This window comes from Puccinia triticina, chromosome 5A (genome assembly GCF_026914185.1).
Source record: "Puccinia triticina chromosome 5A, complete sequence".
Taxonomy (NCBI): domain Eukaryota; kingdom Fungi; phylum Basidiomycota; class Pucciniomycetes; order Pucciniales; family Pucciniaceae; genus Puccinia; species Puccinia triticina.
Window position 1 is genome coordinate 4,789,584 of NC_070562.1, and position 26,801 is coordinate 4,816,384.

The 26,801-nt window shown below is 45.3% G+C and overlaps 7 protein-coding genes across 7 annotated transcripts; 1 reads left to right on the plus strand and 6 right to left on the minus strand.

The window, feature by feature from the left end:
- Positions 1-3,272: 3,272 nt before the first annotated feature.
- On the minus strand, positions 3,273-5,813 carry PtA15_5A581 (uncharacterized protein; the record flags this gene model as incomplete). The annotated part of the gene is made up of 2 exons (XM_053169358.1): positions 3,273-4,328; positions 4,416-5,813. 2 exons carry the CDS (start codon positions 5,811-5,813, stop codon positions 3,273-3,275), a joined length of 2,454 nt encoding a protein of 817 aa, XP_053020563.1.
- A 701-nt stretch (positions 5,814-6,514) lies between these two features.
- PtA15_5A582 (uncharacterized protein) lies at positions 6,515-8,549 on the minus strand (the record flags this gene model as incomplete). Its single annotated transcript, XM_053169359.1, has 12 exons — positions 6,515-6,614; positions 6,713-6,741; positions 6,889-7,080; positions 7,145-7,212; positions 7,298-7,321; positions 7,397-7,498; positions 7,561-7,620; positions 7,689-7,728; positions 7,795-7,869; positions 7,983-8,075; positions 8,156-8,212; positions 8,334-8,549. The coding sequence occupies 12 exons, from the start codon at positions 8,547-8,549 to the stop codon at positions 6,515-6,517; spliced, it is 1,056 nt and encodes a 351-aa protein (XP_053020564.1).
- Positions 8,550-10,271: 1,722 nt separating this feature from the next.
- Positions 10,272-11,956, minus strand: PtA15_5A583 (uncharacterized protein; the record flags this gene model as incomplete). Its single annotated transcript, XM_053169360.1, has 8 exons — positions 10,272-10,555; positions 10,637-10,664; positions 10,727-10,780; positions 10,851-10,905; positions 10,995-11,061; positions 11,160-11,344; positions 11,428-11,860; positions 11,944-11,956. The coding sequence occupies 8 exons, from the start codon at positions 11,954-11,956 to the stop codon at positions 10,272-10,274; spliced, it is 1,119 nt and encodes a 372-aa protein (XP_053020565.1).
- Positions 11,957-14,979: 3,023 nt separating this feature from the next.
- PtA15_5A584 (uncharacterized protein) lies at positions 14,980-16,100 on the minus strand (the record flags this gene model as incomplete). Its single annotated transcript, XM_053169361.1, has 6 exons — positions 14,980-15,030; positions 15,093-15,146; positions 15,217-15,268; positions 15,361-15,427; positions 15,544-15,698; positions 15,793-16,100. 6 exons carry the CDS (start codon positions 16,098-16,100, stop codon positions 14,980-14,982), a joined length of 687 nt encoding a protein of 228 aa, XP_053020566.1.
- Positions 16,101-17,029: 929 nt separating this feature from the next.
- On the minus strand, positions 17,030-17,929 carry PtA15_5A585 (uncharacterized protein; the record flags this gene model as incomplete). Its single annotated transcript, XM_053169362.1, has 4 exons — positions 17,030-17,320; positions 17,415-17,630; positions 17,735-17,832; positions 17,914-17,929. 4 exons carry the CDS (start codon positions 17,927-17,929, stop codon positions 17,030-17,032), a joined length of 621 nt encoding a protein of 206 aa, XP_053020567.1.
- A 3,302-nt stretch (positions 17,930-21,231) lies between these two features.
- On the plus strand, positions 21,232-23,165 carry PtA15_5A586 (uncharacterized protein; the record flags this gene model as incomplete). Its single annotated transcript, XM_053169363.1, has 6 exons — positions 21,232-21,380; positions 21,453-21,486; positions 21,557-21,773; positions 21,861-22,197; positions 22,260-22,452; positions 23,136-23,165. The coding sequence occupies 6 exons, from the start codon at positions 21,232-21,234 to the stop codon at positions 23,163-23,165; spliced, it is 960 nt and encodes a 319-aa protein (XP_053020568.1).
- Positions 23,166-24,311: 1,146 nt separating this feature from the next.
- PtA15_5A587 (uncharacterized protein) lies at positions 24,312-25,377 on the minus strand (the record flags this gene model as incomplete). Its single annotated transcript, XM_053169364.1, has 7 exons — positions 24,312-24,373; positions 24,452-24,508; positions 24,605-24,721; positions 24,803-24,853; positions 24,943-24,975; positions 25,060-25,122; positions 25,218-25,377. 7 exons carry the CDS (start codon positions 25,375-25,377, stop codon positions 24,312-24,314), a joined length of 543 nt encoding a protein of 180 aa, XP_053020569.1.
- Between the last annotated feature and the right edge of the window lie 1,424 nt (positions 25,378-26,801).

The following is a 26,801-nucleotide window of genomic DNA, read 5'->3' on the forward strand; positions in this document are numbered from 1 at the left end:
ATTTAAAAAAGTGTTCAGTGGTGTGGTAAGCCAATCCTGAATATGGACCCAAAATTAAATCTTTTTTCCCCTAAATATCTGTCTGGACTACTCAAGCCCCCACTTCCCCCAAGAATCAAGGACATGAAAACTCACACCCACAGACAGGCCCCCACTACTTCTAATTTCCCCTTTTTCCCACCTCTGGGATACCCACCTATACCACATCAAAATTCCTCAAAGAACCAAGCTGGGCACATGTGGGAGAATTTCACCCATCAGACAGAGCCAGACTATTAGGATAGACCCTGCAAAATCACCATATTTTCTCTCTTCCCAATCCAGAATGGCAGTTCCCCTTATGAAATTATCCACATATTAGCCATAGAGATCCCAGCTCGGTGACTCCTTGTTCTCTTTATTACATCATACTAGCTCAGCTCCCTGTTTCAGAAGCTACATCAACCAATGATTACATCATGTATCCTCCCATGGCACCTCCCATGGCAGATTAAACCATTCATCTCACCTGTATCTTCCCTTTTTGGTACTTCTTATCTCCTTCAAGACCCTGATTCAAGCCTTGTGTTCCCACTTGGTCCTGGTGCCACATCCTTGGTTGTTTCCTGTTTTCACCAGTCACTCATTTCCCCACTGGGCCTTTGCCCATTTGTATAAAGCCTCTTGTGTTCTCCCATGCTTTTTTCCCCCATCAGATCCTGCCCCAGAAATTCAGATAGCTGTTCACCATTCATCAGCCAGCTTATGCCAATAAATCCAATTGGAAAAGCTTGAAATCCCTATTTTCTACTTTCAGCTTAGTATCCACAAAGTAAACCCTACAGAAAAAACCTCAAGAATCTCTGTAAAGCCACACCTTTCCTCAATAGTTCATGCTCTCACTGAAAGAAAAACTCTAGAAACTGCTTGCAGTTGAGATGCAAGAGCACAAGGCAAGCTGTGCCTCATGCAAGAATCAAGCACTGGTTAATTCCATGGACATTGTATAATTTATGCAAGAGTGAGTCTGAGGTACAAAAAACTGAGTACATGCAGGCTCCAAAATGCTGAGTTGATACCTGTGCACATTCCCCTTTCATGTCAAAATTCCCCTTTTATGTGCACATACCCCTTTCACGTGCACATGTCCCTTTTTTATGCATTCACCCCTTTCATAATGTGTAAATACCCCTTTATGTGCACATACCCCTTTCATGTGTGTGTATCCCTTTCATGTGTGTGTATCCCTTTCATGTGCATGTATCCCTTTCAAAATGTGTACATTCCCGGTTCATCATGCATTCATGACCCTTTGATGTTTACATGTCCCCTTTGAGTTTTTTACATCCCTTTCAATACCCCTTTCATCATTCAGGTGATTTTTACATATCCCTTTCATGTGCAAAGACCCCTTACTGCACATAACCCTTTCATGCATACATACCCCTTGAATCATTTGTGTCTTTTATGTGTCAATACACCTTATCACATTCCCCTTTCATGCGTACATATTCCTCTCATATGTAGATATCCCTTTCATGTGTACATACCCCTGTTATGCTATTCTGGCTGGATTCAATGGCAGATGGAGTGTTTGCTAAAAGCAAATAAAAGGTTGCTCAGGGGTATTCTCATTTTCAAGGTTGAAAATTTGCCTCAGCCTACTGCATGTTCAGCGTTGAGATGCTGAACAAGGTACACACTCAAGGTGCACCAGCATGGAATTTGGGTGCTTGACTCCAGCTTGAGCTGAGGCTTGATTCAAGCTTGCTGCATCTCAACTGCAAACAGTTTCTAGAGTTTTTCTTGCAGTGTCTTATACTATTTTCTTGTTCCCCTGTGAGGCAGCTCTTCAAGCACCAATCCCTCTCAAGCTCTATCCCCCCCAAGAGTAGTTCCACAGTGTCTGATTCACCTGGAAACCTCACCAAATTTTTCTCAAGAAGTTGTTTGATGACCTGGAATTTCAAAGTTTCCCAATCTGAAATAGAGTTAAAGAATGAAAGATCTTACCATTCTACCCTCATAAGCTCTTTGAAAACTCTTGTAAGCAATATTCCAAAACATTCTATAGCCACTGATGATGCGGCAACCTTTGTATCCTCATTTTGAAGCCCATAGCTTTCACTCAGCCTGCTTCTGGGGTGAGGAGGCAATTTGCCAGCAAATATAGTCAGTCTGCTCAAAAACAAGAGACATTTTTGGCATTTTTTGGTGCCAAAAGAAGTTAACACTAATACCACATAAAAAAGGGTCACTTTTAGCACGGCTACACTAACAAAACATGGCTCCATAGTTTATTTTAGTGTATCAGCCCACCCTTTGAACTACCAAATTAACACTTTAACATCATTGGGGGACAGTTCTTCTTCTTTGATTTCAAACTCTTTCTGGACTTGAGCAAAAAATGTGAGGTAGTCCTCTTGAGTCTTTTTATTTGAATCTCATGATGATGAAATAATACACTGCTTGGATGCTCTCCTAATTCCACACATAACAGACATAGATTGCCCCACTAAATAAAGAAGTTGATGGCCGGTGCTGTAACTGCTTATGTCAAGGGGAAGTGTGATCCTCAAAAAGTGATTTTTGGCTTAAACCATCTTGAGAGCGGCCTGGCAAATGAAATAAATTGTTTTTGTTTTTAATTTTGATGTAAATTGAATTTCTGTTAGCTTTCCTCTCCTATCTTTTAGTAGTTTGGTTGGTTCAATTGAAATAAAATCTGTGACAAACTTTCTTGATAGCTGATTTATTAGTGAGAAAAGAAGCACGGGTTCAACAGCAGATGAAATTTAGTCAGGATTGATTTAAAAATGCACAATCAGTTTTCTTCTAGAGAATTTATAGAAATAAATCACAGTATGGCACTCTGTAGGAAGTGCCACAGACATTTAGGACAACCTTTAGCGCCTCTTGTGGAGGAGCTAAATTGGGCCCAGCCTCAGATGACTACTTTTTTTTGTCCCCCAATTTAGGGCCCGCAGTTGAGATGCTCTTACATCACTGGTTTACTGATTTCACCTGGAGCTCCCATACTGTACTCACTTGTGGAGGGGGGGGGGGGGGGGGCAAGTTATCAGATTGAGAGTGCTGTAATGGTGTACCCCAAGTCTTTGGGAATTTTTGGCGGGGTGCCTCCATAGATGAATAAATTTGAAAAAACAGGTCAAAAAAGGAAAGTCATGAGGGTGCCAAAAATTTCAAAACTCAAATATTTAGAACTCAAGAAAAAAAAAGGTTTAGCGTTCAAGAACCATGAAAAGGAACTTGACTGGGGGATCCATATATGGCTATGTGAACTTAGACCACCTGGATGGCTTTTTCATTTTTTCAGCTTCTTTTATCCGCATTATCTTGATTTTTTCATCAAGCCACTGATGCAACCTGTTGGGCAAAAAACTACCGTGTGTACTTGTTGAAGGAGCCTTATTTTGGTAGTCAAGATGGACTTCAAGGCGCCTAATGAGTTCTTCCCAATTTTTGGCAGGAATGGGATAAGCTTGAACTTGAAGGTCCACTGTAGAATCATAACCAGTCCTTTCAAAGAGATTTCTGATCTCTGTCTTGAGTCCTCCAGGAAAATTATGGAGGAAGTGACATGGTTGCGCAGGCACGGGACCATACGGTAGACGGTACCTTCTATTCCAGGTGTCTCTGCCGAAGAGATACGTCTTTGGGTTCCCTTTTTCTAATAGTTCATCGATTTCTGTAGGTTCGGGAGTGATTGGAACTGCTTGCCTATTCAAGTCAGCCAGTATTGGCATCCAGACTGAAGGATCTGATTCCCACGACGCAGCTTGAGCCGAATTTTGATCTCCTTCATAGCATTCCTGAATTAGAATCTTTCTCAGGTGTTCCATGTCGGCCTGCCGGGCGACACCCAATACCGCTACCAACTCCTTTCTTCCATCCGATAATATGTTTATAGTCCTGCTTTCGGGTCGTGTAAAACGGAGCCTGATGGATGTGCTAGTCGTCATGTGCCCATATAACTCGGGGAGTGTTGATTCACAGATGAAATTCGAGATCCAAAGAAATTTCTTCAAAACTTCACCGTCTGATCGCCTTCTAAATTCAGTTTCAGGCTTTTCCTCATGCCACAGGTTACGCCATACCAGGAGGATCCTTGCCCAGTTCTCAGTATTAAGTGGTTTCATCAATAATCTATAGGCAAACGGAATCAAGATACGGTTTGATCGGTTTAAATGTTGCAAGGAAGCCTCTCCGGAAATGTTCGACAGTGCTCGCTGAAAGTGAATTGCCATGAAGTATGCAGCAAGCCTGGCTTTCTCGCTAATTGGTGGTGGCGTCCACTCTCGAGTTTGCTTTGACAATTCATCCCAAAACTACGTCCATTGGATCGAACAGGGGTCAGAGAATGTACACATTTCAAGATTAGTCATTTGTTGACTCTGGGGCAAAGAAGGACTTACTTCTTTTAGTTCACGTTTTGTTTTTATCATTGAGGGAGAGCCCGATTGAGGATTAGACGTAGTCGTTTCAGCATGAAGGAGAGACTTTCCAGCTGTGAAATCCATATAAGGCGCAGCTGTTTGTTTAATGATCCGATATACCGCGCCTGGCTCTTCAGGGTTCGGTAAATGCAGCCTGGCCCCATCGAACCGCGTTATCGAGCTCGGGAATCTGCGGTTTGTATATGGGGGTACATCCTGTCTCTTGTTGTCTAGAAAATGTTGAGGATATAGCCACTCAGAACGCTGTACAACTGGTGCTCGACCGTTCAGAAGATCATCTTCCTGAGAAACCAACTCGCGAACACGTTTCCGGTTATCTGTTCTTCCCCCAGCGGCAACGGAACCTACCGGCTGAGCCTCGTCTTGGGTGCCGGTGTTGATTGGTCCTGGACGGTTTGGAACATGGCCTCCCTCAGCCAGACCCTGGGGAGAAGACGATCTTACTTCTTCTTCCTCGCCTCTCGAGTGCGAATGAGGTTCAGGCATGGTCTTTTCGGAATCACTCAGATGCTTTTCAGCTATCGCATTCATAGGCGCAGCGGTTCGTAGATCGTTTTGAGACACCGGGCTTGATTCTTCGGGCTTTGGTAAATTTGGTCTAGCCTTGTCGACCCGATTTGTCAAGCTCGTGAAGATGGAGCTTTTAACGCTTGTGGCTGGTTGCTCTCTATCCTCGGCGGAAAGATCTTGATGATGCCCGTCGTCATGTGGTTCACTTATTCTTGGACGGTTTGGAACATGATCTTCCTCAAAAAGAATCTTCCGGACTCGTTTCCGGCTATTTTTTCCTTCCTCGGGGGCGTTGATAGCGACTCGAAGAGGCTCTTCAAATGCTGACTGCTGGTCTTTATGGGCGGAATGATCTTGAAGATACTCGTCTGCATGGTGTTCACCGAGGGTGATTGGTCCTGGACTGTTTGGAACATGGCCTTGCTCAGCAATAGTATTCCAATCACGTTCGTGGTAGGCTCTTGCTCCCCCAGGAGCGAGGGGAAACAGTGACAAAAGCTCTTCATGGTTTGACTGCTGTACTACATTGTTAGCGGAGATATCTTGACGGTACTCGTCTGCACGGTGTCCGCCGAGGGTGATTAATGGTCCTGGACTGGTTGGAACATGACTTTCATCTCGATTCCGGTAGTCCTTTGCTCCTCCAGCAGAAAGGGGGAAAAGGGACAGAGGCTCGGCGATAGAAAAGTGTTCCCGTTCATGGCTCTCTGGCCCCGATAGCGGTACGAAGTCAAAGCTACTGTCGGACCGGTCGATGAGTGGTTGGATCACTGAATGGTCGTTGCACGGGACTTGGGCAAATGCCCAAACGGACAGCAGAAGTAAAGCGCAATGCCGGAGTTTCATTCTTGATGGTTTTGTGGAACGAACTCTGCTGGGGCTGGGTGACCATCAGCGGGCGGAAGAAGGCTGCTGAGTGTTCATCCATTCGGCCGAAAGAACTTCAATTTCAGCTGAGTTTCATTCACCACGTTCCCAGTGCAGTGGAGTTTTCCCACGAATCCAAGCTGAGATCTGTTTCATGCTTATGGAGCGTGACCAGCAGAAGAGAAGAGTTTTGGAAACCATTGGGTGCTATTGTCCACCATTGGGCCTGTATTCGGAGCCGCTGCAAGTTTTTGGGGTGCACGGCTGAGCACTCTTCATTTTTGAGAGCACTTCTATGTGCAAATGCATTCAGCTAAACTGGGGAGTGCATATAGCCAGCTCCTCAATTTAAACTAAAATCGTACGGATCAGGTCCGGGTATCTTAAGAGAACAAAAATGCATTTGCTTTTTTTATCTTTGCCTGGGAAGAGTAGTGAATTGGGTATGAGAAGATAGAAGAAAAGTATGGCCTTAAATATATAACTACAGTCTACGGGCCCAATTGAGTTTTGGGGCTCTTGATATGATAAATATTTTTCCAATCAATGATCATGTGTTAAGGTCAATCAAGAGAAATGTCTATTGAGATGCAGGATTTCCAAAGACTGATTTCGAGGAAACAGACAGGTTAGCAGGAGGTGTGCTCGGGGTGACAGCTTGTGCCTAGACATATCCTTTTTTAAGACATCGTCTGTGCCATATATTCACGTGCTTCGTCTGATACTCTTCTGTTGCCCACAAGCAATCTGAAGTCCTCCGATTTCGCATCACTTCGGCCACTATCGGCGTTCAAATTCGTGCAAATCAATTTTATCAGACAAGATAGATTAGTAAGTTCATTTTTATAAAGGTTGGGGGCAGTTTGAAAGTCGCTTACGGTGCTGTTTCTGATTTTATTATCTCGAACTGTCATACCGCAACAGAATTAATGGGAGAGCCCCGCCGTGCATCATGTGGAAAAGGGTAGGGAGAGGGTAGGGGGCAAAAAAGGAGTTCAGATTTTTTGTACTCATTCGAAAGGCGGATTAGAAAGACAGATCTTAGTTGACTAACCCAAGAGATTGCCTTCAAATCAGGTACCGCTTGTTTCATATCTCGCGAGAATAACTGTTTTAGCCATGTGATCTTGATTTCTCTTTCCGATGCCCCTCCACGCTCAGGTTGCTTGGTGGAAATCAATCGAGTATAAGGAGCTGATGTCTCGGCCAAAACTATCGGTTTCCCTTCCCCTTCTGAGCCGTAGAGCTATGGTTTTAAATCAGCTTAGCGGCTCACCAATTGTCAAGAAACAAACACAAGGTGATCTTACCTTGGCGAATTCTTGAACTTTTTCCAGGGCTTGATGCTCTTTTGGAACCAGGTTCCGTCGTCTGGTGCCTATAAAAGGAAAGTGGTGATTGAGTCTCAAAATCTTTCGACAGTAGGGACTCTTTGGTGATATTATCCCCAGTTGCGCGCTTACCTCCAAAATGATAGTAAGAAAGTGCTAAGCATGTTTATGAAACTCATTCAGTTCAACTATTGATGGCGGTTTTCGAAGCTCTCAAAACTCCTCACAAACCTGCTATATCCACGTACTCCGCTCCAGGCCAGTATTGTGTGTAGCCACCCTTTGTGGAATTAACGTAATCCCCAAACCTAGCATTAGGAGACCACATCATATCTACGGTTAAAATTGATCAGAAGAAGCATCGGCATGGTACCATCTGTTTGTAGGCTACTTACATGTGTCCGGGGCTGCCCTCCTTACAGCAACCGCTAAAGCTCTCCATTTGTCCTTGAAAACTGGAATGAATCGGGAGTTAATCAGCCGATTCTAATCGTGAGTGGATAAATTAGTAGGGTAGCCTCACGCCAAGGATTTAGACCCCAGTTGTACCATTGACCATTCATCTGCAAACACCGCCAGAGACTTTTAGAAATTTATGCAGACAATTTCTTCGACAGACGTATACACACTTCATGTCCAAAGCGGAGCCATACGGTAACATTATTTCGATTTATCTCGGCCATTTTAGCCGCTATCCGGTTGATCTAAGAAACGGACAACCTCTGATTAGGATCGTGTGACTGGATAACACTCAACCAACTGTTGAAGGAGTAAGATTTCAAGTGAGATGAATTTTTCCAAGCGCTGAAAACTGAACTACGAAAGGCGAAACACTCAAGAGACCATGGTTCGGCATCAGAGCGATTTGGTAGACGGGCTTTCCAGGTAACTTCAGAAGTGTGTCCATGTGCTGGGTAAGAGACAAAAATTACAATCAACACCAAATTAACAAACGTCTTTCCCGTCATGATTAAATGAGCAAAAATATACCCAATCGATTTTTCTGAGTCCTTCTGCGTTTCTGTCAAGCTCAACATAGTCGCCCATCTGAGTGAAATCGAGCAAGAGAGGATAGTGCGATTAGGGGATGTTTACTTGAAAGCTGAGATGTACTAGTACCATTGACCAAGTAGGACTGGGGAGGGGTAAATCCAACAAAACAACTTACAATTGAAATAGGGCGCGGTAGCTTAGCATTAATCTCATCCGGCGTGTTAGCATAACTCCGTTCCTTGAAAGCGGGTATAGCGCCAAAGGCAATTCCATTTAACTGCAGGTTAGACGAATTCAAGCCCAAATCTGGAGACCTATCCGCGTCAACTCCAGTGGTATAGATGGCTGACAGGAGTAGCGATACCTCGAAAAATAGAACCTGAACTCGCATGATCAACCAACTGTTCGAATTTCAGAGACCCCACGGCTTTTTATGTAGATGGATCCAGCTCTGGAAGGTTTTCTGAGAAGGTAACCTGTGTTTGGAAACAAGGACTTAAGCTGAGTTGAATGGCTCTATCTATATAGCCATTGTCAGACACTCCGCGGCGATTTCTTCAAGAAGACGCTGTGTATTGGAAAGAAGAGAAAAGAAAACTCTGATCAGCTATCCGCTTCAGTCAAAGCCCTGGTAGCACATTATGATCATGATTGGATGTCTTCCGAACGAGAAACAACTTTGTTTTTTGAAAGAGGGTAACTTTGACAAATCTCTCCTACATAGTATGCGTTTACATCTGCACCACATGGTGGTCCCCTTGCAGACTCGAAAGTGTGGACTGTCCCTGAGAGGAGTACCTTTCATTGCTGGGAAGAGAGCTCGCAGAAGAGTTTTCCCTTTTTTTTTTTTTGAAAACCTCTGGAGACAGAAGAGGAGACTTTTATTGAGTGGATACTCCGCACACCTCGTCGCAAGGCGCGGGTAGGTTTTGGACTGGGCGATGTGATGAAGGGCACACATGCTGCATCGCGTCATTCTGATCACAGATACAACATAGGAATGAAGCAGAGGAGTGTTGATCGGGTTATACCACGTGGCGGAAGCCGACGGACAAGGGGTTTCGAAATTCGAATCGAAAAAGGTAGAGATATTTTAACTTGAAACCCTAATCTCTCATCCCAGAGACAACCGACAATCACCCTGTCGCCAGCGAGTGCATAGCCTGGCAATCGGTCACCCTCCACAGGCCGAGTACATATGTGGTGGGTAGATGGACGCGGTACCTGAGACCGGAGGTCTTAAGTTGAGAAATACATAGACTGAGGATGGCTCCTGCATTGCAATCATTGACCTGGCCGCGTGCCACAGGATTGCTCGTCCCTTCGCCGAAAGATAGCCGGTCGGCTTGTTCGGCTACGGCGGACTTCCGGTGACATAGTCGCTGTCTTGAATATCCTCGGCTATCCAGCTTGATTGTCTCCAGCATGGTCTCTGAAGTCAGTTGGACTTGTGAGTTGTCAGCGTTGCCTGTTCGTCTCCACACACCTGATCTCGAATCGGCACTCAAGGGAAACTCAGCATGAAGAATCAGATCACTGGTTTTACCCAAATACTTCATCATTCGTGGAGACCGATACTTCGTTAGGCGAAGCTTAGAGAAAAAAGCTTTCTACAGGGTTTGTGTGTGAGGCATCAGCTTGTGCCGAAAAGCTTTCTTTCGTCTCTATGATGAGGCATAGCTAGTATAAGTTACATGGGAACATAGGCTGTCAAACTGATGATGTTGTTGAATTTCTCGATTTTAAGCGTTTCAGTCATAACATCTTGCGTTCTTTAGATTATAAAGAACATTGTTTCGAAATTTTTGCTAAAATCTAGACTAAATGCCACTGGTCAATTTTACTTAGTATTTACCGTTCAATCCATTCTTTTTAAGGGTATACTTTTTTAAAAAAAATATCTATCTCTCTTTTTACTGCCAGCACATTTACTGCTACTAAATTGGGAAAAGCTGTGCGATTGAGAGTAAAACTAGCTTAAATCAACACATTTGTGCCTAGCTGTTGGTATCTTAAGCTGCTGCATGTACTAGAAACTGTTGGAAGTCTTCAGAGCCTCAGTCTTCAGGGATTCAGGATTATCCGCACGTAGGGGAAGATGTGGTGGAGCAGCTCATTCTTCACTGGCCTTGTCGGTCGTGAGATCCGAGGCTTCTTGACTTGAGATCGACCGACCCTGGATCCCGTCCGGCTGCGAATTGACCGCCGAATTGCCGGGTTTCCCTAAGAAGCTATCACCGTTCTTCGGGTTTTCTCCGGCCGGGGTAACACCCGTCTTGGACTTTTTGAGCGCCTCGTAAAGGGGCACAAGAGTTGCGCTCCCATCATCATCATTAAACGGGATCTTGTATGCGGAAAGGACACCCTTCATTTGCTGGATGTTCAATCGACCAGACTCTGGATAAAGTTTGTGGCCTTGATGAGCAGGGTACACTAAAATAGACAATTCATTCGAATTATATAGGAATTCAAGATTACCTGGAAAGAAGCGTTCAACTGATCCGACCTGATATGGAAGTAAGCAAATCAGCCAGCGTGTGTGAATCTTGCAAAAGATGAAATACAAACAACGTGAAGTTCCTCGCAGGTGAGCTCAAGCTTGGCGGCCAGATCATTGACGACCTATGCAGAATCAGTCAGGGAGTAAGTAGACTGATTTCAAAATCATTCAATTACAAATGTCGGGACTTACTCGGGTAACCTCTGCTCGACTTTCAAAGAGCCCCGCGTCACTTTGAAGCACATCCCTGTTCACAATGTCGAATGAATTTTGAGACGAATTATGATGATGAGAAGATATAAAATCTTTATCGGATCACTAAGCCCATCAGCTCACCGGTACGTCAAGATCTTCTGGTCCAAAATTGCACCTTGTGAGAGCGACATGATGGAAAACATTTTGGCTGGAGCATTCAAATGCAGCGGGGGCAACAGGTTTAATACTAAGACCACATATTTATTTAGGTTTAATCCAGCCGTCAAAAAGGATGTTTGATCCTACCAATATCCTTTGATTCCTTTAATGTGGATCCAACACAATCCTGTCCCCGGCGCGTCGGAAACAGTACACTGGGCAAACCCAGATCAAAACCAGGTCGACCTCCGGTTGATTCACGTAAGCCGGATTGCTGTAAGAAGGTGATTCGTTGCAGCCAGCCAAGGACAACATTTTCCATTTTATTCAAGCTGCTCAACGAGTGATAAAGTTTGGGACATTGTCAGTGCCATGCACGTACGCAGAAGTGCTTCCGACGGTGATAGCTACGAACGCTGCTTGATCCCGCGCATCACCAAAATTGAACACCACGGGGTCCGCATCATCGGCGACTGACTCCTTTTCCTCATCCTCTTCCTTGTTGATGTCTGAATTGTTGCCGTGCGAGTAGGATGGCGAAACATCGCCATACCAGCTGTGGGTCATTACTTCATCAGAGGAAACAGACACTGGCGACTCGAATCCGAAGAGTTCCTGGCCTATCGAAGAGAGGGTGTGAGCTTCGTTTGTAAATTGGTCTCCCTCGAGGGGTGAGGGGGTACTTTCTGCTCGTCGCTCTTGACCATCAGACATTATAGTGTTTACTGGTTCCGTTTGGGGGGAGATGGGACTCGGAGGGATGGGGAAGCGGGGAAGTGGGGAGAAGATAAGGAATTCTTGATTCTTGACGGAAGGTGGCTTCCGAGAGCGGTCATTGAACTTTTTAACTCATTGCCGCCCAGTCTGACAAGGCGTTTTGGGCGGGTCCCTGTGGAAGAAAAGTACCAGAAGATTCCGCGATGAACTTTACTGAAGGTCTGCATAAGCAGGGAAACTCAGCAGTAAACAATCACCTCTCCGGCCAACTTGCCACGGTTTTCGGCCAGAGCGATGCCGAGCTGAAAGAAGGTGGTAAGGATCACGATTGGGGCGTTGAATTTGACCGTTGGATGAGAAAGGCTTACTCATAAGGGACACGCCCTCTCCTACGTTCGCAACTGCCTTCCCGTGCCATCCTATATATGGACTGCCGGTCCCTTCGCCGATAGGTAACGGTCGGCTTCTTCGCACCACACACAACGCTGTGTGAGCGTGCGCAGCGCAGCGTCCATTCGGGCGCCAAAATGCAATGGCGGCACCGAACTTGACAAAGTCCCTCGAGACTTCGGGGCTGAACTCGCGAAGCGAGCCTCTGTCGGGAGGGACTTAGACCCTAGTGCCCCAAGCTCGCGTAGCGAGAATGGAATTTTGGTCTTGATTTTTTCTATAGCTCACCTATCACACCCACTCCCATGTGATTAGCTCAAGGCCAGCAGAAGATGATGGAGAAAAGAGTAGAAATTATTCTACCTCCATTGATCCCCTCCACATTTTATTGTGGACAGAACTGTGGAACTGAGGTGCTTGAGCACAGACCTTTTCCATGTAAAATCCACAGATCCAGTGTTTTTGATGTTTTTTTTTGGAGTGGAGGGAATGGATTGAGATGCCTCAAATTCTCCAGGTTAGACGGGCAGAATCCAGTCTTCAACCTCAGCAAATTCAATCTCAAGAGTGTTTTGGCAGCAAGGAATTATACACTGTTGAAAATTCCTCCCACCAAAATCCAGAATCTTGCCCCCGCGAAAAGGGGCGATAAGGCGCAAGTCCCTCCTGCCGAGGGCTGTTGGAGGCTTGCTTCGCGAGACACACACCCACAGCAGCTAGGGACTTGGTCAAGTTCGTGGCGGCACCGGCCAGCAATTGTCCGGCAACGCAGCAATGAGCCCGCTGCGCGTTTATTAGCCGCTGCGCAGCGGGCCACCGCTTTTGCTGCAAAATTGCGCATCAAAAGTGGCATGCGCGGCTGGCGGCACTTTTGTTCGCTTATAGCGGCTTCTCGCTGGGGAATTCAAAAGAATTTATAGCGCAGCGGTGCTCTGCGCTTTTGAGTTCTGTCCGCTGAGCCGCGGTTTTGCTGATAACAGCGTCGATGTTGCGGAAACCGCTCCGTTTTTGTGCGCTGCAGACCCGGGTGTTTGCCACCATTCCACCCTCCCGCCCCACCACTTGGAAGCAAAAACAAAAGCACACGTTCAGCAAATTCCTCCGCTATCTCAGTGCTCAGCACAGCGGATTCCCGCTACTTACGCTCTCAGCGCAGCAGAAAGTGTGCTGAAAAGTAAAGTTATTGTCTTTTCCAAGAAGCTTGGACAGATTTTAAAAAAAATGTTTTCAAAAATCCTTTGCAAATCACATATCTTTCATATATACTCCGAGTTTTGATTTGACAGGTGTCAGATACAGCCCAAGGCTAAATTGAAACCCAGAGCCATCATCCTTGAGAAGATGGTCTTGGAGTAGACCTCAGGAAAAACTGAGCTCATATTCGGAACCAGAGCTGCTTGTTGACCCCCCGACCATGGCACATGGTGACAGACCGCTGCCCTCTGCCCAAACGGAGGGGCCAACCAAGCACCAGATCGTTACACAACCTGCAAAGGACAAGAGGGCTGTGGGATACTCCAGCCAAAAGTTAGGCTTTGTTTGGAGCCGATATAAATATAGGTGATATAACCATTGGTTAATTCAATGAAAACTACAAAATTCAACATAAAGCCTCCAAACATTTTTTCTAGGCAACCTACAATACTGGTCTCTTCAATGATGAAGTCAGATTCAACTGATTTAGCCACATTCAGTAATGTAGTACCATTATATCGCTTTTGACCAAAACAAAGCAATATAATGGTATTATGGTGCTGAAGATGGCTGAATCAGTTAAATCTGACTTCAAATTTGATGAGACCAGTACTGCAGGTTTCCTACAAAAAAAATTGGATTCTTTATGTTGAGTTTTGTATTTTTTATTGAATTTACAAATGATTGTATCACCTATATTTATATTGGCTCCAAACGGGGCCTTAATCTCAAAATCAAAAATAAACCCATACACCAAAAAAAAATTGGAAAAGGTCCAACCTTCTTGGAAAAGACAATAGATGATTTCTGTCAGAGCAATCAGCGAGAAGGGAAGCAGCCCACCCGCTTTTGAAACAGTCGGCGAGGTGGGCCCAATTCCACTGCAATTTTGCTACGTTACCGCTGTGTGCAGCGTTGTGGTGTTGCTCTCTGGCTGCGGCGGACGTGCAGAGATACAGTCGTTGTGTTGAATATCCTGGGCTATTAATGCAGCATGGTCCCCGAAGACAGTTCGACTGGTGAGTTGTTCACGTCGTTTCGTCGCCCTCACATATCACCTGATCTCGAATCGACTCTCAAGTAAAACTTGACGTCATGATCATGACTGATTTTCGAAATAAAACGAAACACTCATCATCCACGGAGACAGATCGGTCACGTAATTTTAGTTACAGGAATAATTTTTTAGGCAGTAGCTTACACCAACGAGCTTTGTTTGATCTGAGTCATAAGACACAGCGGGTAGTGGTTACATGGTATTTATGCTACCAAATTCATCATGACGTTGCGTTTATGTATTTTTAGGGTTCCAGTCATGACATAATTATCTTCTTTTTAGAGGATCGCGCTCTTGACCAGTCTTGTCTTTCGTGAGTTACTTACAATGCTTCTTGACTTGACACTAAGCGGCCATGGATCCCGGCCGGTTGCGAATTGGCTGCTGAATCTCCCGAATTTCCCCCGGAGCTATCACCGCCCTTCTTCCTTCGATCGGGGTAACACCCGTCTTGGACTCTTTGAGCGCCTCGTAAAGGGGCACAAGAGTTGCGCTCCCATGATCATCATTAAACGGGATCTTGTATGCGGAAAGGACACCTTTCAGTTGCTGAATATTCAATCTGCTAGACTCTGGATAAAGATCGTGGCCTTGATAAGCACGGTACACTCAAATCATGAATTCAAGATTACCTGGAAAGAAACGTCTAACTGATCCGACCTGGTATTGAAGTAAGCAAATCAGCCAACATGTGCGAATCTTGGAAAAGATGGAATACAAACAATGTGAAGATCCTCGCAGCTGAGCTGAAACCTGGCGGCCAGAAAGTTGACGGCCTATGCAGAATCAGTCAGGGAGTAAGTATACTGATTTGGAAATCATTTGACTACAAATGTCGACACTTACTCGGGTAATCTCTGCTTGATTTTCAAAGCATTCTCTGCTACTTAACATATCCCTGTTCACAATGGCGATGAGACAACTTATGATGAGGAGAGAATTGTAGATAGAAATATACTCTCGATCGGAACACGAAGTTGGTTCGCTTACCGTTTCGTCATGATCTTATGTTCCCAAATAGCTACCATCGAGAGATGGAAGACGCAACAAAACGAACCTGGAGCATTCAGACATAGCGGGGGAAGCAGGTGTAAGAAAGCATGCGTCTCAATGTTTTTTTCTGCACGAAATACGACGAAACCAATGCAACGAGTGAGAAAGCACAATGAGTACCTAGCATTCGGAGGGATTCAATGGCATCACGTAGCGGGGGGTCCGGAGACGGCGTTCTAGGTCGACGTCTGGGTGAAACGCACGTCCTGCGAGATGTCCATGGTGATAAGATGTATTGGGATGCGTTCAAGACTGCCTCTTTGATTTTCCTTAAGCTGCAGGTTGGCATCATGTAGGTTGGGACTTTTGATGATTAGTCTCAAGCGCGTACATACACAGGATGCGCTTTCAACAGAGCTAGATACGCACGCTTCTTTATCCTGGTCATCGCTAAATTGCAACACCACAGGGTCCGCATTGTCGTCGACCGAGTCCGTTTCTTCTTCCTGCTCGATGTCTGGATGGGAATCTGGGGAGGAGGCTGAAGAATCATCGACATCTCCGTTGAGGTTGATCACTTCATTGGTGGTGAAAGATACTGGCGATTCATCAGTGGTAAAAGATACTGGCGACTCGACTCTGGGGTGTTCCTGGCCTATCGAAGAGAGGATGTGAGCTTCGTGTCTAAATTGGTCTCCCTCGAGACTGTCTGCACGTTGCTCTCGACCATCAGACATGGTGGTTCAGCTTGGGGGGATGGGGCTCGGACTAGGAAGTGGGAAAGTGGGGAAAAGGTATTTAAGGAATCCTTCAATCGCTTTTCCGCAAGGCGGATTTCGGCCGTGGTCGTTGAACCTTGCGAGCTCTTTTGCTGCATTCTGAGAAAGTGTTTGGGTTTGCTGGGCAGCTTCCCTTGGGAAGCAAGCCCCCACAGATGAACGTTACTGAAAGGGCACATGAGCAGACGAACGAGTGATGCAGGACTTTGGGGCAACGTGAACCCTCCACTTTCTCAGCTCCATAGTCATCACCTCTCACCGGCCAACTTGCACGGTTTTTCAGCCAGAGTGATGCCGTCTGCTGCCGTGCTGATGCCGGGCCGATGGAAGGATGTGACAATCATGATCGGGGCGTTGAATTTGACCGTTGCAAGAGGCTTACTCACGAGAGACACACCCTCTCCTAGATTACCCGATATATATATATATTTGTAAGCCCCAAATCAGCCCAAATCTAGCTTGTCGGTCATCCAACTCATCCTTCCAAGAACTCTCGTCGAGCCCCCCAGGGCAGGCCCATGTGATAAGTACATTCATCAGTAATTTGACTGTTTGGCGCTCTTTGATAAATAGAAATAAGCAAAAACATGTGAAGCAATTCTTGGTAACAAACGAGACAATGAGTAGGGACCATTTCAAGTAGGTAGGTGACGGGGATGGCTGAGGCGAGGTGGCTGGGATTTACAAGGTTTGGATAAAATTACACTACTCGTTCAAAAACAAGGTTCCGTCTACACACTAGCAATTTACAGGGAGGGTAAACACACCGCTCAGTTCGTAAAAGGCTAAACCTGAGGGTTTGGCTGAAGAAATAAAAACCAGAAGGTATAATGATCAGGAAGATGAAGGTTTACTCTAAGATCTCGTCACTCTGAGATGAAAGACGGTCAGGTTGCAGGTCTGAGTGCTTTAAGCCGCTCAGCCAATGCGTCTTCTGGGGCTTCCTGGGTGCTGACCGTCGGTTCCTGCTCGACCACCCCCACCGACGATTTCGGCACTTCGCCCAATCCATGCTTGATCTCTAGGCCTGCTTCATCGGCCACCTTTTGCATCAGCAAATCCACCTGGTCTTGGGGCATCGACGAGGCGGTTGTCTGGCTGATCGCGGATTCCATGCAGCCCGATTGGGCATCCATATCTGCGAATTGCGATTCAAATTTGTCCATGACCATCGTAATCTGTGCACAGCAAAGTACATCAATAAGGTCAAAACATGAACCGAGTATTCAGTGCGACGATCACTGAGGGAGTGCTAGTAGGTTAGTTGCTTACACGATCGAGGTTCATGCTCTCCATCGCTCGGTCCATACCCCTCACAACACCTGTCATGCTAGATGTGACGCTCCTCATAGTAACGGCAGTTTCGACCCGGCTACTAACCGCATCGATACGGGAAGACAGCCGCAAAAGATTCAAGGACTCGTTATGTTTACGGATGGCATTGGCGGCATAGATCCTCGCTCCGTCCACGTTATCTTGCTGTAAAGCCTGGTTGAGGTCGATCGTCAACCCCATATTCGACAAGTGGAATAGATGAGCCGTGCCAATGTGTTTTTTATCATGTTGCACAACAGGATGTGAGATTGGCTGACCTTCTTCAGTTTAGCTTTCTCAGCCGTTTCATCTTTGGCGGCCTTTCGGGACTGTTTCTGTAACTGTTTCGCAGTAAACTTGAGCTGGAAAAGGGATTCTGTTTGGCCAGATTCCAGTCAGTTGGTCAGTCCTCAGGAGTAGAGCTATTCGGGCGAGAGAGAGAGAGGTGGTACTTTACTTTCTAATCCAGACATGATGCACAAAATGGATGTGGCTTGCCAGCGGATCCTTTGCACCCAAAATGGAGCACATCCCAGACATGTCTGTAACCTCAAGGTGTTACGGACTGTCACGCGCCACAAAGGCTGGTGACATGGCTAGAGAAGTTCAACATCGCTCACAGTAAAAACTTCGAATCCGGATAAGGTAATGCCGATTCCATCCAAGTCTCATCCTCTCCGCAAGGACGCTCTCATTCGATTCGAAAAACTTCTTCCTGCCCAGATCACTTGAGAATCCTTGCATCCTGTCCGCAAAAAAATTATCCGAAGAAAGAGCAATGGTGTGGCCTTGTTTCGTATCAGTATTCGGGAAAGCAATATCTTCGGCATCGGAGTCATCTTCCTCCTCGGACCCATCCATCTTGGAGAGAGGTCTTTTCTTTGGGTGACTCAAGAAACACATTAGGGAGGTTCACAATTGAATTTTACTAAACTTTGGAGCCAAATTTAAGGCCTTTATGAACAAAATTTTCAAATATTTGGCAAGCTTGCCAGGACTCAGAGAGGGTGTTGCTCATCAATCAGTCTAGCTTACATGCCAATTTTTCAAAATAATGTTCATCATCAGGTTAAAATGTGTCCTAAAGTGTTTCAGTTGTGAACCCCCCCACTACGACAAAAACTCAAGAAACTGATGTCAGTTGACATGCAGTTACCATGCTAGTACTTTGATCAGTGTCTGGGTTCTTCCAGGGCACTTCCAGCTTGCTTCCAGGGGAGCTCAGCTTGGCCAGGTGCCAAGCCACAAGGCACAGCTGCTCAGTGCTCAATTTTGAGCACTGAGCAGCTGTCCACATGTCAACTGCCAGCGGTTTCTTGAGTTTTTTTCATAGTGCCCTATTGCAGATTCTTGTCCTTCTTTCATTGATAGGATCCTTTTCAAACTTACAATGGTGAAACATATCACTTCTAGTTGTCAAAGCCAGAATCTGTCATTAGGTATACTTTGAAGTACATTACAGGCTGTACATAGGTCTTACCTATAAGCCTTTAAAGAGGTGATCTTTCATGGTTGCCATTCCCTGTCTTGAATTCTTCTAAGAATTAGAGGAGACACATATATCTGCTGAAAGGTGGTGGGTACCCAATAATGGGTGAAAAAGTGCCATCTATAACCAAAATGATTGATGGGGATGATCATGGCAAAAAAGAAACTGGATACTCCAGCCAAGCTGCCATTCTAACTCCACATGGTTACATAATGTAATTTTTTTGCCATAGGCATTGTGCAACGTGCACTGGCTGGGCATTGAATCTTGGGTTGAGTTAAAATTTGAGCAGGGTTGGAGTAATACCACAAGCTTCCTTAGAGTTTCTGCATGTCAACCACCCACAGTTGACCCTTTCCTTTTGCAGTGGATGATTCTGAGGGTCTGTTCTTACTCTAAACCACTATCAACTCAGCAGTTTTAGCCCTGCAGTTGCACAGTTGGCCTCAAAAATATCTAGGATGGATTTCCATGTAACTGTATTGATGTAAATCAAGCAAAATTCTCTAGCAGAATGGCTGCAGTTGTTTTGGCAAAAAGGAGGGACTTAATTTCATCTTACATAGTGTGCCTGATTGATAGTAATGTAAGCGCACAGCACCCAATGCTTTGTGCACAAGATATGGCAGACATTTTTTTTCATCCTGACTCTGCACTTTGTTCCCTTGACTGATGATAAGACTTGGTAAGATGTCCTTTTGCACCTTCCCTTGGGTTCATTGAATCACACACTTTGATGTGTGATTCCCATCAATATGTGACTTCCTGTTTGTAAAAAATGGTAGATTGATTACTTTTTTGTAACAGTTATAATTATAAGAACCCAATAAAAGTAATACACTTGATAAGGAATAAATAGAATATAGTTAGAACAACTCTTTCATGAATAAGTCTTGATAATGAAATAAAGAAATACCTCAAAAGAATGAACTGCAGTACTGGAAACCTAGACACAATGCGCAACAATGTCGACGAAGAAGCAAGAGGAGATTCACAACAAAAACAGCCTAAGATGAACAAAAACAGTAAGACATTAATAAAACATGAATACAGGTTATTGAATGTATAAAAATAAAGCAACTACCTGCCCGGAGACTGCTTCTAGCTCCTCCTAGATGCTTAACGTTGACAAGTGTTGAGTTTGAGTCTTTGGTTTGGTTGACCGAGTCCAAATAAGAAAGACTTTGAGCAATTGATAGTTTGATGATTGTTTGGCGATAAGATCGAGAAGTGAATAGAAATTGGAAGAAGAAATGGGGAGGAATAAAGTTTGTTGGTGAGCGGAAGAGAGTTGTAGATCCGACTTCAGAGAGCGGGGATCGATTGATCGACAAGAACCACGTGACCACGTCATATGCATGGAACACATGCATAGATCAAACCATGAAACTCAATTGTACGAGTTTAAAACCACGACACTGTTGAGATCTGAGGGCCTCCCAGATGTGATCTGGTGCCTCAAAAGCTAGATTACTCTGCAAAAATGTTGACTTTTTGGGTCTATGTCTACAACTGTGAGGGCTCCAGATGTGATGAGAAGTCATCCAATAGCTCTGTAGTCTGCTTCCACCTCTCAAAATCATCTGTAAATTCCACCAAGAAATTTCTGGATGCATTATCATTGAGAAGTCACATGTTTTTTGATTTATAAAACAGCTCAATCCTTTGCTTGTCTCTGGCAGTAACTCTTTGAATATAAATACTTTGTTCTATGGGTATCTTGTTTCAGGTCACTGGCTGTTCATGTTAATGATTGTTGCATCTATTTAAGCAAGCCAAGAATTCTTTGCAATGGGGAAAAATACCGGGGGCATGTCTGATTTTGGTTAGTATCCACAGAATCCTTGTAATAGATACAGGGGATAACCCCATGGAGTTGAGCATATGTACACAGCCCCCGGAGAAGACCAGCCTGCAGTGATGGCTCCGATCAAGTTTGTCTTGGTGACGAATGGATATGAGAGCTGAAAGTACATAGCTGAGCGATTGGTTGCCTCTCGGGGCCCGGGCGTACTTGCAACAATTTTCGAGGCCCTACAGCCAACAGATGAGGCCTGACAGCAGGCTGCGAGCCGGAAGTTGCAACCTGTTGCAACCGGCGCGAATGAATGAATGAATGAATGTATGAATGTATGGATATACAGACGGCGGGCAAATGCAGAAGAAAGTCTCCGGTGGAAGTGCATACTTGATTATGTCATTCACGCCTTAAAGCCGGCCTCGGTTCACTTCAGCCGCCCTGCTGCTGCACCACATCCGCCCGGCGGCCACCAACCTCCAACCACCATGGGCGCAAACACCATCTCCCACTCGACCCCCAAACACAACGAACCCAATCCCAGAAAGAAACGCTCCTCCCAGCACCCAGCCAGCACCAGACCCCCCAAATCCCCCCCCGTCAAGTGGAGGAACAGGCAGGTCAGACCCAAACACAAGTACGTCTGTTTAGTGCACCCCATCGAGACTGTCCTGCCGAACAACCACTGACGTCTACGCGCCTCCCATAGGCTCAATGCTTCAGAAAAAAAACAGGCGTACGAGGTCTGTTGGAACTCACACCCATCTCTCTGCCGGGCCTGAAAACTGATTGCGATCTACATCCATCAACAAGCTCTTGAAAAAGTTCAGTGGGCCCAAGAAGTTTGCCTTGCCAGTCGACCTGCCGCCTTGGTCACCGCCCGCAAAGCTCGATGACATCACCTCAGACTTGATCATCTTCCGGGATTATGGCTGCAATCTTGACGAGTCCGATCGGCCTGAACCGAGGGAGGAACCAACCAGACAGCCACCCGAGCCAAAGTTCACCCGGAACGACCGGGCCAAACCCAGTAAGCAATCCCACCAGAGAGAGAGAGAGAGAGAGCTCATACACGGACTGCCGGAGATCATTTCTGAGCCTGCTTTCTGATTTTCAGCTGGGCCTCCCCCCAACCAATCATCCCAACAATCCACCTCCAGCTCTCACCCGCCAACCACGACAGCTATCAACACCGCTGTTGCCAGCTCTTCCTCAGCCTCACCCCGCCCGTTCAGCTCGCCATCGGATCCCACAAACAAGACCGACAAAGCACGGACTGGCCGGCCCACCCAGCAACGTGAATCCGCTCCCAACGGCAAGCCTCCCCCCGATGCGCAGCGTGATCGATCGGTGGAGGCTGCCAAAGACGAAGCAAAAATTCAAGCAGAGATCGATTGGAGCGGATGGGAACTCCAGAGCTACAACCCCAATGACCTTGAAAGAGTGCAACTCCAGTGAGTCCAATCCGCACGCATAGAACGACGAATGATGTCTAATGGCCCCGAAACCTTTTCAGGTATGCTCATCGCGGCAAAGAATTCAAACGGTTATCTGATTCCCAACGCCTTACGATTGCCCAAGCCCGGGGAGCCGTCCCAGGCTCTCGGGAGACGCTTACGCCGGAGTTGGTAGCGATGAGCGACCTCGCGGTCATCGGAATCGTCGACTCGCTCCTGCTCTTCACCCAATCATTCTTGGCTACTGAGCTCGTTCGCCCAATGTCTCGCGTTGATCGGTGCGCTCAATGGAGTAGCATGATTGCATTCTTGGATCTCGCTAAGACCACCACTCGTCGCTCGGGCATTGAGCTCACATGGGCGATTTGGTACGTTTTTTTCTCTTCTTCATTTCGTCTAGCTTCCTTCCATCTAGATCATTTCCACTGATCTTCCTTCCCGACACGCAGTTTGATGTACGAAAGCCTGCTCCTCGACCGCCTCGTCGAAGCCGACCGACCCATCTTGCTTCAGCAGTATTCCCAAGAGACCGATACCGAGAAGCTCCTGGACGGCTTCACGAAATTCAAGCGGGTCATGAACTACCAAGAAATCTCCAAGACCTCCTGGTTGTCGGCAGAGAAGATGTTCGACCGGATCTTATCCCCTTCCAGCTCGCCCTCCCCCCCACCAGCAACAACAGGAGGCCCAAGCGATCCGGATACGAGTTACCGGTCGGTCGGCTTACCCAAGCTGAAGGAGTTCCTCAAACGAATGCCTCTCCGGCGCCGCAACAGCACCCCGAGAATCTTGAGCGTCGATCGGCCCTACAGGTTCTGCTGGCCCCTCGACAAAACTAACCTCGATTCGATGGCCGACTTCGTCGTCTTCTCCAGATGCGCCCTCGACGAATTCCTCGAGATCAACCACGCCAAAATCCGCTTCAATCTCGCTAGATTCGACGATCACGACATCCTCTTTCCTAGCGCCAAGTCTCGCTCCTAATCACTTCGTCCCCTTCTCGTTTCTTGTCCCTTGTATCCCCGGCTCTCCGCGTTTCTTCATCTCCTCTTCCCAGTGATCATTCGAAAACCATGAAGCAAAAAAAAACCGATCTGCTGTATGCTCTCAGTTGCAGCCGCATCTATACACGCATCCATATGCAACATATTTATATCCGTTGGGGCTTCTCCAACCTGCCAGTTTCTGTCATTCTCATGTCGTATTGCAATCGTGTAACTTTCTATAGTAAATACATAATATTCCCTGGGGGTGTTCTTTTTTTTTTAAATCATATACCATAAGCTGTTCTCCAAAATGGAGTGAATACGCAATGATACACAAAGATCGGCTAACTTTCATTACTTTTTACAGATATCTACATGCATACTCTTATTGCTTGTGTGTACTTTTTGAGAGGAGAAGAGGTTGTGATGGTGAAGTGCAACTGAGTAGGGCAGTCTTGTGGGAACTTTTGGGAAACGGTGAATACAGGAGCTTCACCGGTGATATTACTGGGGTGTTCACTCAACAAATGCAATATATTAAAGGCAATATGTCATTGCAAAATAATACTTGATAAACTGTGAGCAGTTGACGTGTGGGAGCTCCAGGAAAGCTTGTGGTATTACTGCAACCTTTCTCAAAGGGTTTACTCATCAAGCTTCAATACCCAGTGACTGTGCCTAAACCATTCCAAGTGGGGTTCCAATGTCAGCTTATTTGGAGCGCCCTGCAGTTTCAACTGCAACAAGTTGACCAGTGGCAGATGTTTATTTTTCTTTTTTTTCACAAAAGATGAGGAAATAAACTTGGTAAAACATATTTTGAGAAAAAAACCTAGCTTTGACAAAAGGCAACATAAATCTTCTGAAAATCTTTCCCTATCAGAATCATCATCAAGCAGTGACTTTGATCAAGACATGTATGATTAGAGTTTAGACTCTTTATGTAAGAAAAGAAAGGATGAATATGTCAAGACTTCATATCTGAACTCTAAGTTGAAGGTTGTATGAATAATACCTAGAGAAAAGAAAAGAAAAATGATTTGTAATCTGTCAGACTATGTATCCAGAATTCAATCCCATTAGATATATGGAGCTTGAGAATCGTAGGATCACAGATACAATAATCTATATCATGGGACCCTGTTGCTTGTGCATGCCACGGTTGAGAATTTGCTTAGTGTATTCATCTAATGAATTAGATGAGTAGTCAGTGGCCTGGCCCTTGGATGTAAGAATAATCATTCCATGATATTAAACTAACAAACCCTTTGAATAATCCCTTGCAGGGGCTTCAATTTCCTGAGCAAGTTCCTTCACCTCTCCTGAATCAGTAGTCAATGTTTAGCAAAATAGAAATTGAGAAAAATGATAACAGCAATCAGTGAAAGATCAATTCTGCTATAAAATATAAATCTCACCAGTGACCTCCTCTCCCAACCCACCATGAGTATGAGAAAATCGGTTTTTGCCCTTTCTCAAACGCTGAAGGTCCACACGGCCATGTTGGATTAAATGTTGGGCCAAAATTGCACGATCTAACAGATGAAATAAGAAGTTTTGTTTTGCCATGAACTTGGATGTAACACACATCATTCCTCAAAATTCATTTCACATACGCTTTTTTACATCAAGTCCTGACTCATTTATAAGCTTAATCTTGCCCTGAGCTACAAAAATGATTGATTGATTGAATATTGCCATCATCAAAAAGGTATAATGAATCAACAAAAATATCTGGATGAAAAAGGCCACTTACAAGGAGGGCCCCAATGGGGAATTCCTGCATCATCTGATGGAGTTAAAACATGAGATGAAAGGTTTGTTTTGAACTTGGGTGCAACAAAAATAATTTGTCAAGAAGGGAAGCACTGACACTTTTCTGTTGTGATGGGTGTATCATCTTGAATTTTTACACTATCTCCAAGCTTTGCTTCAGCTGAAAAATTGAACCAATGATCATTATCAAAATCAAAAACTGTAGAATTTTTGTAACAACTTGGACACAAAGCCTGCATGACAAAGGAAACTTACAGAGTACCGAGCTTTCTACAACTTCTCTGGTTGGACCAACTTTCTCAGCATTTTCAATTCCATGCATTCTCCTTATGAGATGGTTTGAACCCTTGGGAAGTGCTGAAGCATTGTAGTAATGTAAGAGCTGAAGAGCAACTAAGAGCTTGGTTAATAACATGGCAGCGTATTGATGATTTTATGTACGGTTTTCAAAATATAAACAGATGAACAGATGATGGAATTGGGGGTGGTGGTGAGAAGAGGGCAGTGAGAGAATGGTGCTATTTATAACCTAAACCTTCCCAACGTTTCTCAGTAAGGGACTATGGTTACCAGCAGCACCAGGCTTGTTGTTCCCAGCTATTTCTGTTTTGCAGAGGATAATGTACTGGCAGCTAATTCCTCTCAATGAAACGGCTCCAAATTCTGTCTTATCCAAATAAACCACACTATCACCTGGCTCTTGCTTATGCTCAAATCTTGTACTGCCAGTGGATTCTTTTGCTGGGACATTTTTGACTTGATGAAACCACTTGTATTATTGGATACAATGATTGGTATTGGAATCAATCTGGGTCTGTATCTTGGTTTGACTCAAAGAAACAATTTTCCATATGTGGATGGCACAAACAGCCTTGTAGTCTGTTGTTTCAAGATAGTGTTGCCCCACTATCTAACCCAACAACACCAAGCTATGGCTATGGCTCCACAGCACAGAAATTTTAGAGTCCTGGAAGAACTGCCAAAATATCTGTATCTGTGTGTCACAACACACCCAAAATACAACTCAACACCTTTCCCTTGCCTCCATAACAGGTTTAATAAAACTCATCTTGTTTTTTCCCCTATCACATAAACAAATTTTTCACATGTATGCTGTTGTGGTGGGTGTTGCAACAAGCAAATTGTGACTGGTTGGTTTCCAAAGGAAACTCCCTGTTACAAATATTTGTGCCATAGCACAGAAATTGGATTGACTAGGAAGCGCGGCCCCACTGCACTGCACAGAATCAACAATTTTTGCAGTGCAGCACTTTCAAATTTGGAAAAGATAGCTGGATACTCCTAACAACACCTGTAAGATTCAGAATCCTTTTTAGTTTCAAATAGATCTAATTTCAACCCCAGTTGTTATGGAAGGAATTTAGGACAAGAAAAGGCCAAGGCTGCCCCTTTTTTTCCAGGTTTCAGGGGTCACGTGGTTGGGATGGGCCCCCTCCCTGCCTACAAGTGGTTTACACTGCTGTCCAAATAGGTATTTTATTGAACAGGTAATCATCCTGAATAAGGTTTTCCCTTTCACACCTGGTCCGTTGGCTTCAAAACCCTCCCCTCCCATGCTTTTGAAATTTGCCACTTTTCCCTTCCTGGCCTGGCTTAAGTTCCCTTATTGGCTCCCTGCCTATTTCTGCCACCACAGAGGCTTTGCCCAAGCAGTTGCAGATTTTTTCAAGTGTAAGTTCAAGTTAGGAAGTCACCCTTCATATCAGCATCCACCTGTACATTTAAAAATGCAGCATTGGAAAACACCATCAAATACCAAAAGCAGGGGAGAAGGATGAGTCTTGGGCTGCAGAAAAACCCACGCTGGTGGCGAAATGC